Source organism: Pituophis catenifer, unplaced genomic scaffold (assembly GCF_029215685.1).
Source record: "Pituophis catenifer annectens isolate HBS135680 unplaced genomic scaffold, rPitCat1.0.hap2 SCAF_1, whole genome shotgun sequence".
NCBI classification, from domain to species: domain Eukaryota; kingdom Metazoa; phylum Chordata; class Lepidosauria; order Squamata; family Colubridae; genus Pituophis; species Pituophis catenifer.
In genome coordinates this window covers 333,972,451-333,989,989 of record NW_027256881.1, presented here as the reverse complement: position 1 = coordinate 333,989,989, position 17,539 = coordinate 333,972,451, and the positions used below count along the sequence as shown (strand labels likewise).

General features: G+C 44.4%; 1 protein-coding gene across 1 annotated transcript; it reads right to left on the bottom strand.

Moving 5' to 3' along the window:
* Positions 1–501: 501 nt before the first annotated feature.
* On the bottom strand, positions 502–13,608 carry TEKTIP1 (tektin bundle interacting protein 1). The gene is made up of 4 exons (XM_070931785.1): positions 13,511–13,608; positions 6,105–6,334; positions 2,993–3,118; positions 502–647 (listed from the first exon to the last, which is right to left on the bottom strand). The coding sequence occupies exons 1-4, from the start codon at positions 13,606–13,608 to the stop codon at positions 502–504; spliced, it is 600 nt and encodes a 199-aa protein (XP_070787886.1).
* Positions 13,609–17,539: the final 3,931 nt, after the last annotated feature.

The window sequence follows — 17,539 nt, the reverse complement described above, 5'->3', positions numbered from 1 at the left end:
TGACTGCCAGCAGTTTGACTCTCACCGTTTCAAGGTTGATTCAGCCTTCCATCCTTCCAAGGTCAGTAAAATGAGAACCCAGGTTGTTGGGGGCAATAAGCTGACTCTGTAAACTGTTTTTAGAGATGGCTGTAAAGCACCGCGAAGCTGTATATTAAATCTAAATGCTACTGCTATTGCTATTCCACGGCAGGGAGTCCCACCGGTTGTTTCTGCACTGTATAAAGAAGTACATGAAGAATTGTCTGCCCAACAATTTCATTAGAAAACAAAACACATAGGTAAAAGGGCGAAGCATTCTCGGCTCCCTCCTTTTACAGCACTGTCGCAACAAATTGGCCACGTCCACGTGTTCCAGGCTGCGGGGTTACGCTGCCATGCCACATCACTCCAAGGCTCTGGGCCTAGGACATATGGGCCCTGAGCACAAAGGGGAGATGCTATCCCCACCTTGCACCACGAAGGAGGATTATCACATCGCGTCAAGCAGCTGAAGAAGCTTTACTGGTTGTTGGTCGAAGGCTGGTGGCCGAACATCCTCCAGGTGCGATAGTCCTTTGCTGTGAAGACCGGCGTGTGGAGAGAAAGGCGGGGTACGTAGCCTGGTTTTCCCTTCAGCTCCTCAGCACAGCGATTGCGGTTGACGACTGGGAAAAAAAGAAGAATGGAGGTTGTGATTAAAAAGAAGCCCGGGAAAAATTAAGGTGGATTTCCTTGTTTTCATGTGCATCACTGGAGGTTTTTAAGAAGAAGTTGGACAGCCATTTGTCTGGAATGGTATATGGCCGTGATGGCGAACCTATGGCACGCGTACCAGAGGTGGCATGCAGTGCCCTCTCTGATGGCATGTGAGACATCACCCCAGTTCAGCTCCGCCACACATGCGTGTGTGCCTCCTGCTGACCAGGTGGTCTTTAGATCTCTGCCACACATGCGCAGGATAGGGGTGGGGTGGGGGTTACACACGCATGCACAGGGAGGCAGGGTGCGTGCGCATGCATGGGGGTAGGGCATGTGCGGGGGGCCACGCATGCATGCACGGGGTGGGAATTGTGTGGGGGGTCGTATGTGCATGCGTGGGGCGTATATGTGGGGTCCTGCATGCATGTGGGGGGCACGGGAGAATATGGGGGGGTATTCCACGTGCTTGTGCAGGGGGTGGGGTGCATGTGGGGGGTCGTGTGTGCAGGCTCGGGGCACATGGAGGGGTCAGAGTACATACGCGGGTGGATGTCCACATTGCATTTTGGGGTTTTGGGCACACACATTGGGCACTCCAATCAAAAAAGGTTAGCCTCACTGGTATATGGTCTCCTGCTTGAGCAGGGGGTTGGGCTAGAAGACCTCCAACAGTCCCTTCCAACTCTGTTATTCTATATTCTGCATACACCTCTTCAAGGCCTGGGAATTGGAGCTGTTATCTCAAAGCATCCAAGAGACACCTGGAAGTGTCTCTTGGGGGAGTCAAAGAAAGCACCAGGGGTGAAATGCTATGATTCACACTGCTTCGGGTGAACTGGTAGTGATAAAAACTACCAGTTCGGGCGAACCAGTAGTAAAAAAAAGCTACCGGTTTGGGTGAACCAATAGTAAAAAAGAAGCTACTGGTTCGGGTGAACTGGTAGTTTAAAAAAGCTACCGGTTCATATTTCTGATGATAAGCTGTGCCGCATGGTCAGTGGTGGGTTGCCCCCGGTTCGCACCGGTTCTATAGAACTGGTAGTAAAACCGGCAGGAGGCTCCACCCACCGACCCCGACGTCATCAAAACGCTTCTGCGCATGTGCAGCCCCGCTGCGAACCGGTAGTAAAGGTAAGTAGAACCCACCCCTGCGCACAGTTTATATTCACTAGAAAGCAGGAAATCCTGCTTTATAACAAAGTTAAATTGCGCAGCACAGCTGTTCCCTCCCTCGCTGTTCTTTCCAAGCGTCCTTTTTCGGCACAAAGCGCGCATTTGATGGGTACTGCACATTTGTCCGCAGTGTGCTTTTGGTGTGCACTGCACATGTGCACACAGAGTGCGCATTTGGCACGCATGTGCAGGCAGCAAACTGGTGGCTTTCCGCTGAGGATTTCACCACTGGAAGGCGCCCACCTATTGCACGCAAGGTTCAAGACCAGCAATTCAAAGAAAAACCATCAAGATGGCAGGTGATAGGAAAAGGGGCCATTCTTAACCTGTGAAGGTATTAGGTCGTCCTCGACTTACAGAAGTTTTGGACTCCATTGTGGTCGTACATCAAGGCCTATCTGTAGTGTGATAATTTTTTTTTTAATCCAGATCAATTTCACTGGATGATCCATTTTTCTAGAATTGGGAAAAAGGCATGTAGGATGGGGCGATTGAGATCTCCCCTTGTACACTCTAGAACTAGATTACACTAGAAATAGAAAAGAAAATAGAAAAGAAATAGAAACTCAGATGACACCAGAGTAAATGGAAAAGGGGGATGGGGGAGCGGGGGAAATATTGCACAACAAAGGAGAAAAAAAGGAGAGAGGATTAGTGGGATAGAGGAGGAGAGGGAGAGAGAGGAATGGAAAAAAGGGGAAGGAGAGGAAGAAAGGATAGAGGAGAAGAGCAGGAGAGAAGGGGAGGAAGGGGGAAAAGGGGAGGAGTGGGGGAGAGGAAGGGGAAGTAGGGGAGGAGAGGAGGAGGAAGAAAGTAGAAGAGGAGAGGAGGGAGGGAGGGAGGGGAAAGAAAGAAGGAGAAAGTGGTTTGTTGTGAAAAAAAGGAAAAGAGAGGGTAGAAGAGCAACCCCAAATGTGATTAAAATGTCTTATTTTTATGCTTTTGTTAGAAAAAATATGTATATATATATATATGATCAATTATGGATAAGAGAATGTACATTTACAATATGTGTATAAGAAATAAAAATAAAAAACTTTTTTCAAAAAAAAAAAAGAACTAGATTACATGTTCTCTGATGAAACCACACCTGCCTGAGTTTTTCCCCACACTCCTTTGTCCCCATCCTGCTTCTTACCATATTCTTTGCCAGGAATACTCTTATCCTTCCATAGGAAAGCACCCCATCGTGTGTTAGGATCCGAATACTGAGGAGGGATGATTGGATCGTACCAGCTGCTCTCTCGCAAACGCTGGGCGTAACCTGAGGATAAAAGAGTGCAGAAGGACAGACATGAGCTCGCATTGTGTTGCTACAGCTGAAAATATTTTATTTCAGAGGTGGGGAACAGTGGTGGGATTCAAATAATTTTAACAACCGGTTCTCTGCCCTAATGACCGGCTGGCTGGGCACAGCACTTGGCCTCCTGCACACACCTAGGAGCAAAAACGGGCTGCAGGAGGGAAGGCGCCACCCCTCCGTGGCCCATTTTGGGCCTAGGAGGCCTCCCTGAAGCCTCCTGGGAGCGAAAACAGGCCGTGGGGGGGGGCGTACTGCACCCCCGCAGCCCATTTTGGGCCTAGGAGGCCTCCCAGCACGCCTGGAAGGGGCGGGATGGGAAGGGGCAGAGCCATCTTGCAATTTAACTACTGGTTCGCCCGAACCGGCCTGAACCAGCTGAATCCCACTATTGGTGGGGAACCATGGCCCTTTTATGACTTGTGGACTTAAACTCACAGCATGGCTGACTCAGGAATTCTGGGAGTTGAAGTCCACAACTCAAAAAAGGGCCATGGCTCCCCACCCCTACTTTAATTGGTTATGTCAGTTTGTTTAGCTCAGTGGTGAAATCTAAAATTTGTTACTACCGGTTCTGTGGGTGTGGCTTGGTGGTGGTGGGTAATGTGACTAGGTGGGCATGGCCATTTTCTTTTTTTTACTTTTAAAACCATTTTTTCTACAATCTCTTCGGCGAAGAGGTTGTAAAAAAATGCTTTCAAAAGGCTCTGATGATCCCAGCTGAGTTGCCTGATCGTCAGAGGCTTTTTAAAAAACTCAGCTTGGATCATCAGAGGCATTTAAAAGGAAAAAAGGGTTTTTTTTCAATTAAAAGCCTTTGATGATCCCAGCTGAGCCGCGTGATCATCAGAGGCTTTTTTTTTACTTTTAAAAGCATTTTTTCAGCCGAAGAGGTTGTAGAAAAAATGCTTTTAAAAGTAAAAAAAAAAGCCTCTGATGATTGTGCGGCTCAGCTGGGCATGTGAGGGGGGGGCAGGGATTTTTGCTACTGGTTCTCCGAACCACCCGGCTCCATCACTACCGGATCAGGGGATCCGGTCCAAACTGGGAGCATTTCACCCCTGGTTAGCAGGCAGCACAAAATAACTGTGGGGTCAACTTGTATGGTCTGGATGAAAGACCCTTTGGTGTAAGGGTGAAGGTGCTGGAGGAGGAGGAGAAGGAGGAGAAGAGGGTGCAACTTCTGGTCATCGACCACAGGAGTTCTCTGGATAGAGAGACTCTGGTTCTAATCCTTCAGCTAAGGAAGCTGCCTGGGAGCTTTTGGGCGAATTGTCCCCAGGGGTTATTATGGGCAAAAATAGATATTGCACTACTCTTAATTAGCGATATAATAGCACTTAGACTTATATACCACTTCATAGCCTTTTACAGCATGGGTCCCCAACCTGTAGGCTGGGGTCCACTATTGGGCTGTGGCCTCTTGGCCACCGGGCCGCATGAGTGGCTGGCCAGTGTGTGTGTGCATGCACCCCCACTTGCGCTACCATCACCACGAGCATCACACGGTCGTTAGTGTCACCACGAGTGTCGCACGGGTACTCACATCCTGATTTGCGCATGTGGCCTCATTTGTGTGGGGCACTTGCGCACAGGCCCATTCATGTGTGCACATGTGCATGTAAACTTTGTTCTAGTCCAACTCCCTGCTCAAGCAGGAGACCCTACACCAGGGGTCCCCAACCCGTGGGCCACTACTGGACTGTGGCCTTTGGCCACCGGGCTGTGTGAGTGGCTGGCCAGTGCGCATGCGTGTGTGCGTGTGCACAAGCATCGCATGAGCGCTAGTGTCACCTTGAGCATCACGCGGGTGCTGGCTTTACTGCGTGAGTCACACAGGCACTCATGGACCCATTTACGGCATGTGTGTGATCCCGTTTGTGCATAAAGGCACCTGCTCCTCCACCACCACCCCCGGGCCGACAACCCAGAAAGGTTGGGGAACTCTGCTTTATAGCCCCCTCTAAGTGGTTTACAGAGTCAGCATATTGCCCCCAACAATCTGGGTCCTCAGAAGGATGGAAGGCTGAGTCAACTTTGAGCTGGTCAGAATCGAACTCCCAGCTGCGGGCAGAGTTTGCTTAGAATATTGCATTCTAACCACTGTGCCACCAGGGCTCCTGCTAAATATACTGTAAGCAACTATTAATTAAATAATAATTTATGATGATCAGAAAATATTAATTAATATTTAACTAATTACTATTATTAATTAAGTAATAGCCGGTTTGGTCTAGTGCTTAAGGCTACGGCTAAAGTTAGAAAGCAGTAGAGCGTGAGTTCAAGTCCCATTTCAGCCATGAAATACAGCTGGGAGCCTTTGGGCCAATCACTCTCTCTTAGCTCAACACACCTCACAACCCACCTTGTTGTTGTTGTGGGGGAAAAAAGGAGGAGGAAGGTGTGTTGGGTATGTTTGCCGCCTTGAGTTATTTGCAGATGTAGTAAAATAAAAATAATATATAACAATTCTAACAATACGGGCCTGGTGGCTCAGCAGACTAAAAAAGCATTGTGATTAATACCAACTGTCTGCAATTACTGTAAGTTCAAATCTCGCCAGGCTCAAGGTTGACTCAGCCTTCCATCTTTCTAAGGTAGGTGAAATGAGGATCCAGTTTGTGGGGGCAATAAGCTGACTTTGTATAAAATATACAAAAGTATGAAGGCTATTGCTTAATGCATTGTAAGCCGCCCTGAGTCTCCGGAGAAGGGCGGCATATAAATCAAATTTAAAAAAAATAAAAAATAAAATAAATAATACAATTTGGTCAGAGTGAAGTAAAAGATTGGGGGGGGGCAGGAGTGAGTAACTATGGCAACTTTACGACCTGTGGATTTCAACTCCCAGAATTCCAGAGCCGGCCATGCTGACTCAGGAATTCTGGGAGTTGAAGTCCAACAGCTCCTAAAATTGCCATAGTTGCCCACTCCGGCCTCAAACACTTACCAGGCGGTAGAGCCTTCTCCTGTTTGGCACTGGACTTCTGCCAGCGATGGTAGGTCTCTCGGCCCAGGGGCTCAGTGATGGTGTACCAGGCATCGCGGTTGTGGCTGTTTGTCAGACCGGTATACCAGGTTTGAGGGATGGCATCCCACCCCATAGGGGTGAATTTCCAGCGGACGCTCTCTTTTATAACAGGGGCATTCCGGGGTCCTCTCAGAGAAAGGTATTGATCACTGTCAAAGGGGGAAGAAAAAAAACCCTATTACTCAAATGCCATCATGGCTGGCCAAGAAAACACAGAGAGGGATATGAATTTGGAGTGACCAGCATGCCCAGGAGTAAATTGAAATATCAAGTTCAGTTTAGTTTAAACTTACATTAAATGCGCTCTCAGAAGAAAGGATCTCTATTAAATTATTATCACTGTAATCAAATTGCCAATCAAATTGGAGCAGTGGTTGAACCAAACTGTGATTCAGATGAAGTAAATATAAAGAGATCTTGACTTTCCATACATGTTGATGGGGTCAGAACTATCAATACATAATTAGATTGGAAATGTTCAGATAGAGTGGAGAAAGGAGTGGATTTGTTGAATTGGAAAAGGCTAGAACAGTGATGGCGAACCTTTTAGACACCGAGTGCCAAAACTGTGTGCGCACGCATGCCCAAACAGAAAGATGTGTGTGCGTGCGAATGCATGCATGCGGCAACATGTGCACGCACATACGTGGACATGCTCACATACGCAGCAGAGACCCGAAGACCAGCTGGCCGGTGGAAGGCGGGGCATCCCAACACCGGCAACACAGCAAGAGATAAGATCTTTTTCTTTCATGAGCTTCTGTTTCGTCGTTTGCAGGGAAACAAAAGCTCATGAAAGAAACACCACAGTGATCTGACCTGGGGCGACGACACGCGTGCCAGCAGAGAGGGCTCTGTGTGCCACTTCTGACACTTATGCCATAGGTTCACCATCACCATCACCTAGATAATTTTTTTTTCTTTTAACAACCTGGTAATAATCCCCTACATGGAGATAGAATCAGGGTGACTGAACAGAGCTAAAGTTTACTGGCTGGATGCCCTTCCTGACACCTATACAAAGTTCACAGCAGACAATTGCTCATTATGCCCAGAGAGAGAAATATCTGCCCTACCCAGGACTGAACTCACATCCTCCTGATAGTGATGTGAGAGCTCCACCTCTGGGCCAACACACTGCTCACCTAGACAAATCTATACTATACTATGTTGATATCAGGAATACTGCAAACTGTTCTGATCAAAACATTTAGAAAAATTTAGACAAACATTTAGAAAAGCCACCTACAGTCACTTTCAGTGAGATGGGCAGCATACAAGTGTGATATAAATAAATAATTAAATTAAATTAAATTAAATTAAATTAAATAAATTAAATTGGAAAAGTGCGTAAGTGCATAATCAATTAAATTATCATGAATTAAGAAGTTCAGGGCACTTCAGTGGCTTCCTTTCACTGAACGTGCTTTAAACTAAAAAAAAAGGTTCATAATTGAGACATACACAATCATTTATGGCATAAAGAAAGGGGGGTTCCATAGGAAACAGGTCCCCAAAAGTCAAGGTGGATGCCACGACCATGCAATTGAAGATCCACCCCTTTTTATGACTTTGGTCACAACTTGGTTGGGGTTGCCATCTTGCCTTTTTTGACTTCCCCTGATCCCCTGAATAGGAAGTTTTCCTCATTCTCTTAAAACCAGGGGTCAGTTCCTGAATGCGACAGCAAGAGGTAAAACAGACAAAATAAAACCTTTCCCACGATGACATCTATGAAATTCAGCACCAAAAGATGCTGAGATGGGCAAAAACTAAAGTGATTTATGAATCCACAAATAACAGGTCTATTGAGAATTATTTATTTATTTGTTTATTTATTTTATGCAATTTATATGCCGCCCTATCTCCGAGGACTCAGGGCGGCTCACAACAGTAAAAATGCATAATTCCTCATTAAAAGCGATATAAAATTAAAGTTCCAATTTAAAACAATTTAAAATTTAAAATTCATTAACCCCCCCCCCACTGCAGAACAACCAGGTCTTCAAATCGCGGCAGAACGAGCGAAGGTCAGGGGCCATTCAGAGTTCCAAAGGAAGTTGGTTCCAGAGGGTGGGAGCGCCCACAGAGAAAGCTCTCCCCCTGGGGGTCGCCAGCTGACACTGTCTGGCCGACGGCACCCTGAGGAGGCCCTGTCTGTGGGAACATACCAGGCAATTGGGGATTGTCGCTGGCTGCAGGGGGTCCGACAAATATCCCAGGCCTAGGCCATGAAGGGCTTTGTAGGTGATAACCAGCACCTTGAACCTCACCCGAAGGGCAACCGGTAACCAATGCAAGTTGCGCAGGAGGGGTGTAACATGGGAGTGTCGGGACGCTCCCATCACAACCCGCGAGGCCGCATTCTGCACCAGCTGAAGCCTTCGAGTGGTTTTTTTTTAATTTGATTTATATGCCGCCCTTCTCCGGAGACTCAGGGCGGCTTACAATGTGCTAAGCAATAGCCTTCATCCTTTTGTATATTTATACAAAGTCAGCTTATTGCCCCACAACTGGGTCCTCAATTTACCTACCTTAGAAAGGATGGAAGGCTGAGTCAACCTTGAGCCTGGCGAGATTCGAACCTGCAGTAATTGCAGGCAGCTGGTCTTAATAACAGGGTGCTTTAGACCACTGTACTACCAAGGCTCTCAAGGGAAGGCCTAGGTTAAGGTGACCAGACGTCCCGCTTTTGGCGGGACAGTCCCGCTTTTGAGCAATTGGTCCCGCGTCCCGCGGTGTTTCAAAAAAGTCCCGATTTTTCTTGAGCCCCAGCTGATGGCTAGAAGAAAAAAAAACTGTTTAAACTCTTGCCCGGGGCTTCAAAGGGCCGCCCTACAGGCAATCAGTGTAAAGCAGTTTTTTTTCCCCCTAGCTAAGCTTCAGAAACGAAACCGAAACCAGGGTCTTTGGTGCAGCGTGACAAAATGAGGCAGAGAGAGATTTATTTTTATTTTTATTTTTCCTCCCCAAAAAAGGTAGGTGAAAAACTGCAAACAATGGGAAATTTAGGAGGAGAGTTCAAGATTTTAAAACACAAAGGAAAAAAAGCTGTATTTAACTAGGGAATTGTAATAATTGAGATACTATTAATTGTATATTGTGTTGAAAGCAGAAATGGTTAAGTTGTGGTTCGGAGGAATATATGGGAGAAATTATTTGGTTTATTATTATTGGTAAATATAATTAATTGATTTGTAAGAAATTGGATTGCATGGAAATAATTGGAATATTCATGTTCATATTGATTAATATACAAAAAAGATAGTTTTATAACTAATTGATTTATATTAAAATGTTGAATTTGTATTAAACAACTGTATTACATAATTACATAATTAAACAATGTGAGGATGGATATAAAAATAGATGACAATGGGAAGGGGTATAATATAGAATAGAAGGGAAAAATTGAATTTGATTAAGATTAGAGATGAGGATGAAGGGTAATATTGGTTTTTTTAAAAAATAGATGAGGAATAAATATGGCAAAAAGGAAATATAGAAATTGTAAATTTAATTGAAATGACTAAACGCTGTTTAAATTTGTGAACCAGCCAAATATTCTGTTCAAAGAAAATACATTGTATGTTTGTATGTGTGTTTCTAATTATTGCTATTTATTCATATTTGTTCTCTTTTATTCTTTAAAGTTTAACAATTCATTCTTTATCTTAATATCTTTATATTTGCTTGGGGTTGGCTTTCTTCCCTTTCATCTTTTTTATTGTACAGCAATCTTTCTCCTCAAACCTACCACCTCTCTCTTTTATTTCCTTCTTACTTTCTCTTCCCCCCACCCTCTTTTTCTCCTCCCTACTTCCTCTTTCTTTCTCCTTCTCCTCCTCTCTTCCTCCCTCTCTTACCCTCACTCCTACTCTAATTTCCATTCCTTCATCCCTCTCTATTGCTGTAATCCTTTAATGCATATGGACTACTCAGAGGGCTGAAAAAGTTATTTTTGACTGGTCCTCACACTTTTGACCAGTCCTCGAACTTACGACTGTCCTCACATTTTACATTTTTGCCCTATCTTGTCATCATGGTGAAGAGAAGCAGTTGTGAAATGAGTGACATGGTTGTTAAGAATGCTGCACGGGCATAAATGTGAGGATGGTCATAAGTGTGAGGACCAGTCAAAAGTGTGAGGACCTGTCAGAAATGACTTTTTTCAGCTCTCTGGTTAGTCCTTTTGTGCATATGGACTACTCAGAGGGCTGAAAAAGTTATTTTTGACTGGTCCTCACACTTTTGACCAGTCCTCGAACTTACGACTGTCCTCACATTTTACATTTTTGCCCTATCTTGTCACCTTGTTGAAGAGAAGCAGTTGTGAAATGAGTGACATGGTTGTTAAGAATGCTGCACGGGCATAAATGTGAGGATGGTCATAAGTGTGAGGACCAGTCAAAAGTGTGAGGACCTGTCAGAAATGACTTTTCAGCCCTCTGAGTAGTCCCTATACACATAGCCATGGCCACCCGGTCACATGACCAGGTAGCCACGCCCACCCAGTCACATGGCCTCCAAGCCACGCCCACACAATAAGCCACGCCCACAATGGTGTCCTTCTTACCAATGTTAAAATCTGTTCACCTTACCCTATAGACATAGCCATGGCCACCCGGTCACATGACCAGCTAGCCACGCCCACCCAGTCACATGACCAGCTAGCCACGCCCACAAAATAAGCCACGCCCACAATGTCCCTCTTTATCAATGTTAAAATCTGGTCACCTTACCCTAGGTAGAAAGCATTGCAGTAGTTAGCTAGTCTTCCTTCTGGGTTTCAGGACAGCAGTCTCTGAAGGAAAATAATGTTAGGAGAGGGAGAGGTTTCCATCTCCTGTGAGCATCCCAAAGGCATCTAGTTGGCCACTGTGGGACACCAAGCACCAAAAGGGCTACTCTGACTCAGAAGGGCTTCTCTTAGCTTCTCTCCTCAAGCTTGTTGTGGGAGTAATTTAATGGCTTATAATGGGACCATGGTAAGCTCACAAGTTTAGGACGCTGGGTTGATGATTAGCAAGCCGGCGTTTGAGACCCGAGCGCTGCTATGTGGAAGAGTGAGTTCCCGTCATTTGCTCCAGCTCCTGCTAACATAGTAGTACAAATGAGCGATCACAAGTAGATAAATAGTTACCACTTTGGTGGGTACATTAACAGGGACATGAAAGGAGCCCCCAACCAGATGTTCCCAGGGCGATGGGGATGTCATCAGCTAAGACTTTCAACCCAAAAGCATGATAGGTGCTTCCGTCATGAGCACGAGTGAATCAGTGGTGAAATTCAATTTTTTTTACTAGCGGTTATGTGGGCGTGGCTTGGTGGATATGATGTGGCTTGGTGAGTGTGGCTTGGTGGGCGTGGCAGAGGATGGATACTGCAAAATCCCCATTCCCACCTCATTTTGGGGCCAGCCAGAGGTGGTATTTGCCGGTTCTCCGAACTACTCAAAATTTCCACTACCGGTTCTCCAGAACCTGTCAGAACCTGCTTGATTTCACCCCTGGAGTGAATGGTTTATAATCCAGAATTCTCTAAAGAGTTGCATAAAAGAGAAAAAAATTGTGCTGAAAAGTGAATGAGCCAACTTTTTTTCCTTTTTGTTCCACCTGTTATTTATTCTTTGAAAATAATGATTCATCTGGCCTTTTCAAATCTGAATAGCCAAATCAACAGTTCTGAGCAATAATTGTGACAAAAATGAAATAAATTTATAGATCCCCATTCATCTCCTACACGTCTCCAGGCCCGCTTATTTCAAAGGATGGGACTTTGGAAGGGGAAATGAGCTCATTTAATCCACTATCTGGAATTAAAATGTTGTTCTGCATCTGGTAAGAGATTTGCACATGACTTTACTGACCTGACACACTATCTGAGCCCTTAAAACAGGGCTGTCTCATTGATTTCATTGAGGACTGCATCAGGGGTGTGTTTGACCTCAGGGGCCGGGGTGGATGTGGCCAGGAGGCATGACCATCTTGACATCACTCGTGTTGGGGGTGCCTGTGTTGGCCCAAGCACTCTGCCAGCGAAAATGGGCTCCTGAGATCTATTTTCACTGGCAGAGGTACCGTGGGCTGGTCCTTTGCTGTTTCCTGGGCAGCCCCATGGGCCAGATCTAAGCACCCCGCCTTGAATTTGACACTCTTGAGTTGACCCCGCCTTTGAGTTTGACACCCCTGCCCTAAAATAGAATAACAGAGTTGGAAGGGACCTTGGAGGTCTTCTAGTCCAACCCCCTGCTTAGGCAGGAAACCCTACACCACTTCAGACAAATGGTTATCCAATGTTTTCTTGAAAACGTCCAGTGTTGGAACATTCACAACTTCTGGAGGCAAGTAGTTCCATGGATTAATTGTTCTAACTGTCAGGAAATTTCTTCTTAGTTCTAAGTTGCTTCTCTCCTTGATTAGTTTCCACCCATTGCTTCTTGTCCTACCCTCAGGTGCTTTGGAGAATAGCTTGACTCCTTCTTCTTTGTGGCAACCCCTGAGATATTGGAACACTGCTATCATGTCTCCCCTAGTCCTTCTTTTCATACCCAGTTCCTGAAACAGTTCTTCATATGTTTTAGCCTCCAGTCCCCTAATCATCTTAGTTCTCTGCATTCTTTCTAGAGTCTCCACATTTTTTTTACATTGTGGCGACCAAAAACTGGATGCAGTATTCCAAGTGTGGCCTTACCAAGGCATTATAAAGTGGTATTAACACTTCACATGATCTTGATTCTATCCCTCTGTTTATGCAGCCTAGAGCTGTGTTAGCTTTTTTGGCAGCTACTGCCCACTGCTGGCTAATATTTGAATGGTTGTCCACTAGGACTCCAAGATCCCTCTGGAGGAGGGGAATATGTCTGTAGGAAGCTGTACCCCAAAGTCGAAACCACCTTTTTGAAAGTAGGAGGGAAAGCATTGGGCAGAGGGCAAAGGCACAGTAGATTGTTTGTAAAATTTGCAAGATCCAAAGACCAAACTGTAGGAATCAGGAGCGTCACTCTAAAGGGCGTGGTCAGAAATGGTGGCTGCCCCAGTTGGATCGAATCTTTGCTGGATGCACATAATAAAGAGGTGGAGTTTTGATCGCTTTTGCCGCCACCATTTTGACAGGAAGGAAGGAAGGAAGGAAGGAAGGAAGGAAGGAAGGAAGGAAGGAAGGAAGGAAGGAAGGATGGATTCTGGGAATTGACGTCTACATATCTTCAAGTTGCCAAAGTTGGAAAACATTGCCATAAACCATGTACAGTAAGGAAGCCGCTTCTTCCTGTCAAATAAAGCCCAGGATGTGATAGTAGCTTGCACTCTTTTGAAGGCACTCACCTGTAGAGCGGAGTGGGGAAGTTAGTTTCTAAGGTGTTAAGAGGGACATATGGACGATTTAGTACCAAATCCCGGTATGACAGGTCACGGAAATCCATTGCAAGCCTGTGATGTTCCCTCCTGCAGCCCAGGCCAGCTTAAGAGAGTTTTCCTTTGGCTGGGGAGGGGAAGAGCAAGATGAGTCAGTCATTGTTTGACTTACACACCTCCTGGCAACCATCCCCTTAGCAACCAATGCAGCAACAGGGAGACAATGAACGATGGAGTGTGTTAGGTCCAAAGGAGCGGAAGGGGGAGTAAAAGAAGGTCCTGATCAGGAAAAATCCCCAATTTTTACAGAAGAGAAGAAGGGACAGTGTCCTTCCCCCCCTCCCTTTCTCCCTCCTGGCGTTGCTTGCAATTGGGTTGGCTGTATTCATACATCTTTTGGGGTCTTGGAGTGATATTATGAGAAATGGTGGAAACTGGGAAAGGAAGGGTAGAGAGCACAGGTACCAAGAAACATGGAATCATTCTAAGAGACTCTGCTCAATTAACCACCCATCAATATGGGACGGAAATTCCTCTTACATCAGTGTTTTTTTTTAACTTTGGCACTTTTAAGATACAAGGAATTCATCTCCCAGAATTCCCCAGCCAGAAGGCTGGCTGGGCAATTCTGGAAGTTGGTCTACATATCTTAAAAAGGTTGCCAAGATTGAGAAACACTGGTCAAGGGGTTCAAATGGAGGGAGGATCCCTTTCCAATCCCATTCTCTGCCAATGAAACAAATGTTGCTCAAAATTAAATTATCAAATTAAATTAAAGACTGCAGCATCCCTTCACCAGTAATCAGCTCTCAGATCAGCATAGATTAAATCCAAGGTCAACTTCAGACCAAGAATCAAGTAAGCAACACCCCAATCAAAAAACTGCCAAAGAGCCATTAGTAAACAGCCCAACCAAAGAATCCCTAAGACCAGGGGTGAAATGCTACCGGTTCGCTCTGGTTCGGGCAAATTGGTAGCGGTGGCGGAGTATGGTTCGGCAAACTGGTAGTGGTGGCAGCACAAGGCTCCACCCATCTGCCCAGACGTCACTTCTCTGGTTTTAACCAGAAGGCTTTGCGCATGCGCAGAGGGTCCAAAATCAGACATGAAGATGGCACGGCGTGCGCACTTCCGAACCTGTAGGGAAGGTAAGTAGATTTCACCCCTGCCTAAGACCGCTCCCATCCACACACAAACAGGCAAGACACCAGAATATAAACTGACAGCAAACAGCACTCTTTACTAGCACTGATGATGTTACCTGGTTAGGGTAACAAAATGTCTTCAAGAAAGCAAGCAAGCTCAGAGAGCACCAAGAACCCCTCATTAAATTATTTAAATTTATTGGCCATCTAACCCCAGTGGATTCCGAAGCTTTCCAACTTTTTAAAGAAGGGAATTCTTTAGCACGGGATTCAAGTCCACAAAACATCTAAAAAAAGTTGCCCAAAAGCTTGAAGTTGCCTTACATTTTTCAAGATTTTGCATTTACCCCAAACATTAAAAGTACTTACTGCAATCTGTTTTGTTCTTGCTTCTTTGATGTTGCTCAGATCCATTGGGCTTGACAGATCTCTGAATCCCAATGTGCAGTTTATAAACCATGGCATCTAGCTTTCTGTGTTGTGCAAGTATAGATAATTGTGGCTTATGCAGTAAGCCACAGGTAAGCAATTAACAGCATATCCTTCCCTTGTGACTCCATTTGTTATTTTAGCAATACTGCAGATTTTGCAATTTTCCACAATTTAAAAACAATCCTTGTTTTTAAATTAACATACAATCCTATGTTCCTATCAAGAAAACTGCAGAGATTAGTTCCCAGGAACTCAAAGTTCCCGGGACTCCAAGGCATCAAAAACAAACCAAGAAAGATTTAAGCACTTTTGCTGCAGACAACCAAAATTGCTTGGTGAAAGAAGTTTGAGCATGAAGTAACACTGAGATGCACACTTGAAGTTAGTACACAGATCATCCTAAATTCTAATAGAGTTTTAATTTTGGGATAGTTAACAGTGGCAATGGATACATCATTGGAAGATTGAAGCATTGGTTGGGGACACATGTTTCTGGAGGAAATCTATCTTATGTGGTGGCTGAAAACCAACAATTGATGATGATTAGCAATACATCTACATGTTTTGCATAATATGTTATGAGCCTGGTCATAGCTGCATGCATGCTATGGTTTATGATTTATTGTAGGAGAAACCCAGATATTTTAAAGTTTGTTCAACAACTTATGGTTTAAGCATTTGTGGATGTTTTGATATCCAGCCTGGTTAACACATTGAGCTAAATGAGTTAACTATGATTAAACAACAATGCTAAAGTCAAATACAGCATGAAAAACCAGCAGCAAACAGATGATATTATGGTATGAATGCAACGTGTGAAATCAGTGTCTCAGGCTAGCCAAAGATTCAATGACAGATTGCTTGCTTCTATTAATGGAAGCTGGAAATGGTTCCTATAGCAACTAAAAGCAATCTGCTGTACCTTTAACATTTTGGGATGATTACAACAGATGAAGAATTTTTCATTTTCCACGTTAAGTTTAATAGAATCATCTGTCATTATTATTCCATCGATTATTTTCAACCGCGTTTTTGTCAATTTTAAATTATTTTTTAAAACTATAATTTGCTAAATCTCAATGGCTGAATACTCACAATACAGTAAGCCTTAAACTATGGATTGTAAGCTACTGTTCAAAGGCAGAGATATTGTATGAGGATATAGCAGAGTTTGGCTTGGGCTTAAACATGTTTTGTGTGAACAGAGGCACCATAACTAAAGATCAGAAAGCCTGACCTAAATCTAAAACTGTAGGGTGTCTTTTAAAAAAGGAAATTCTTTGGGATTATGCTCCTCAGCACCAAGGACAGAATAAAAGAATGTTATTATTTTGTTGGAAGGTCCTTAGAGGCCTTCTAGTCCAACCCTGTTCAAGCAGGAAACCCTACACAATTCCAGACAAATGGTTGTTAGATCTCTTCTTAGAAACCTTCAGTGATGGAGCACCCACAACTTCTAGAATCAAGTCCTTCCACTGATTAATTGCTCTTACTATCAGGAAATTTCTCCTTAGTTCTAGGTTGGGTCTCTACTTGATTAGTTTCCATCCTTTGCTTCTTGTCCTGCCCTCAGGTGCTTTGGAGAATAGGTTGATCCCTTCTTCTTTGTGGCAGCCCCCAAGATATTGGAAGACTGCTATCATGTCTCCCCTAGTCCTTCTCTTCATTAAACTAGACATACCCAATTCCTGAAACTCTTCTGCATGTGTTTTAGTCTCCAGTTCCCTAATAAGAAATGGGAGGGGGGAATTCAATGAAAACACTTCCATGTCACACATTCATTAATCAGCTTAAGGCTAAACCCTAGAAATGTCCCAGCAGTTGTGAATCATATCACTTGGCGAGAAATCTAAACAGTGAAGTGAAATTGAAAATGAAATTGTAATACAGGCAGCCCTTGACTTACCTTTCATTTAGTGACCATTCAAAGTTACAATAGCACCGAAAAAAGTGACTGATGGGTCCCTGCAGCTACAACCATCACAGCATCCCCCGTCACATGATCAAAATTCAGGTACTTGACAATTGGCATATATATTTATGATGGTTACAGTATCCTGGGGGTTATGTGATTGCCATTTGTGATCTTCCCAAGGGCCAAGATTGAGAAACACTACACTAGTTGAACACTATCCATCATGATAAAGGCAGAAAAGTGACTCTTCTCTAAGTAACGACAAGCATGCAAATTTCAGGATATGAATGGAATGAAATACCAGACTTCTTCTTTCTACCTTGTTTCTTTTTATTGTATAGCAAGTGTCTATTGTCATTGTCCAGGTAGGTCATGGTTATCCCAAAAATGCTTTTTCAAAATTTTCAGCATTTGTCATGGTTCCTTCCTACTGGAAGAGACTCCCGTATCAGTTGCCCTTGGATTTTAGCATGCCTGATTTTTGGTATCATCTGCCAGATATCAGGG

What these genes read in the sequence shown, in the direction of transcription:
- TEKTIP1 (XM_070931785.1), bottom strand. Translation starts at nt 13,608, where the DNA reads ATGGATTTCCGTGACCTGTCATACCGGGATTTGGTACTAAATCGTCCA. An exon ending in TTCCCCACTCCGCTCTACAG is followed by an intron (nt 6,335 to 13,510) that starts GTGAGTGCCTTC and finishes CCCCTTTGACAG; the next exon opens with TGATCAATACCTTTCTCTGA. An exon ending in GGAGAAGGCTCTACCGCCTG is followed by an intron (nt 3,119 to 6,104) that starts GTAAGTGTTTGA and finishes TTTTATCCTCAG; the next exon opens with GTTACGCCCAGCGTTTGCGA.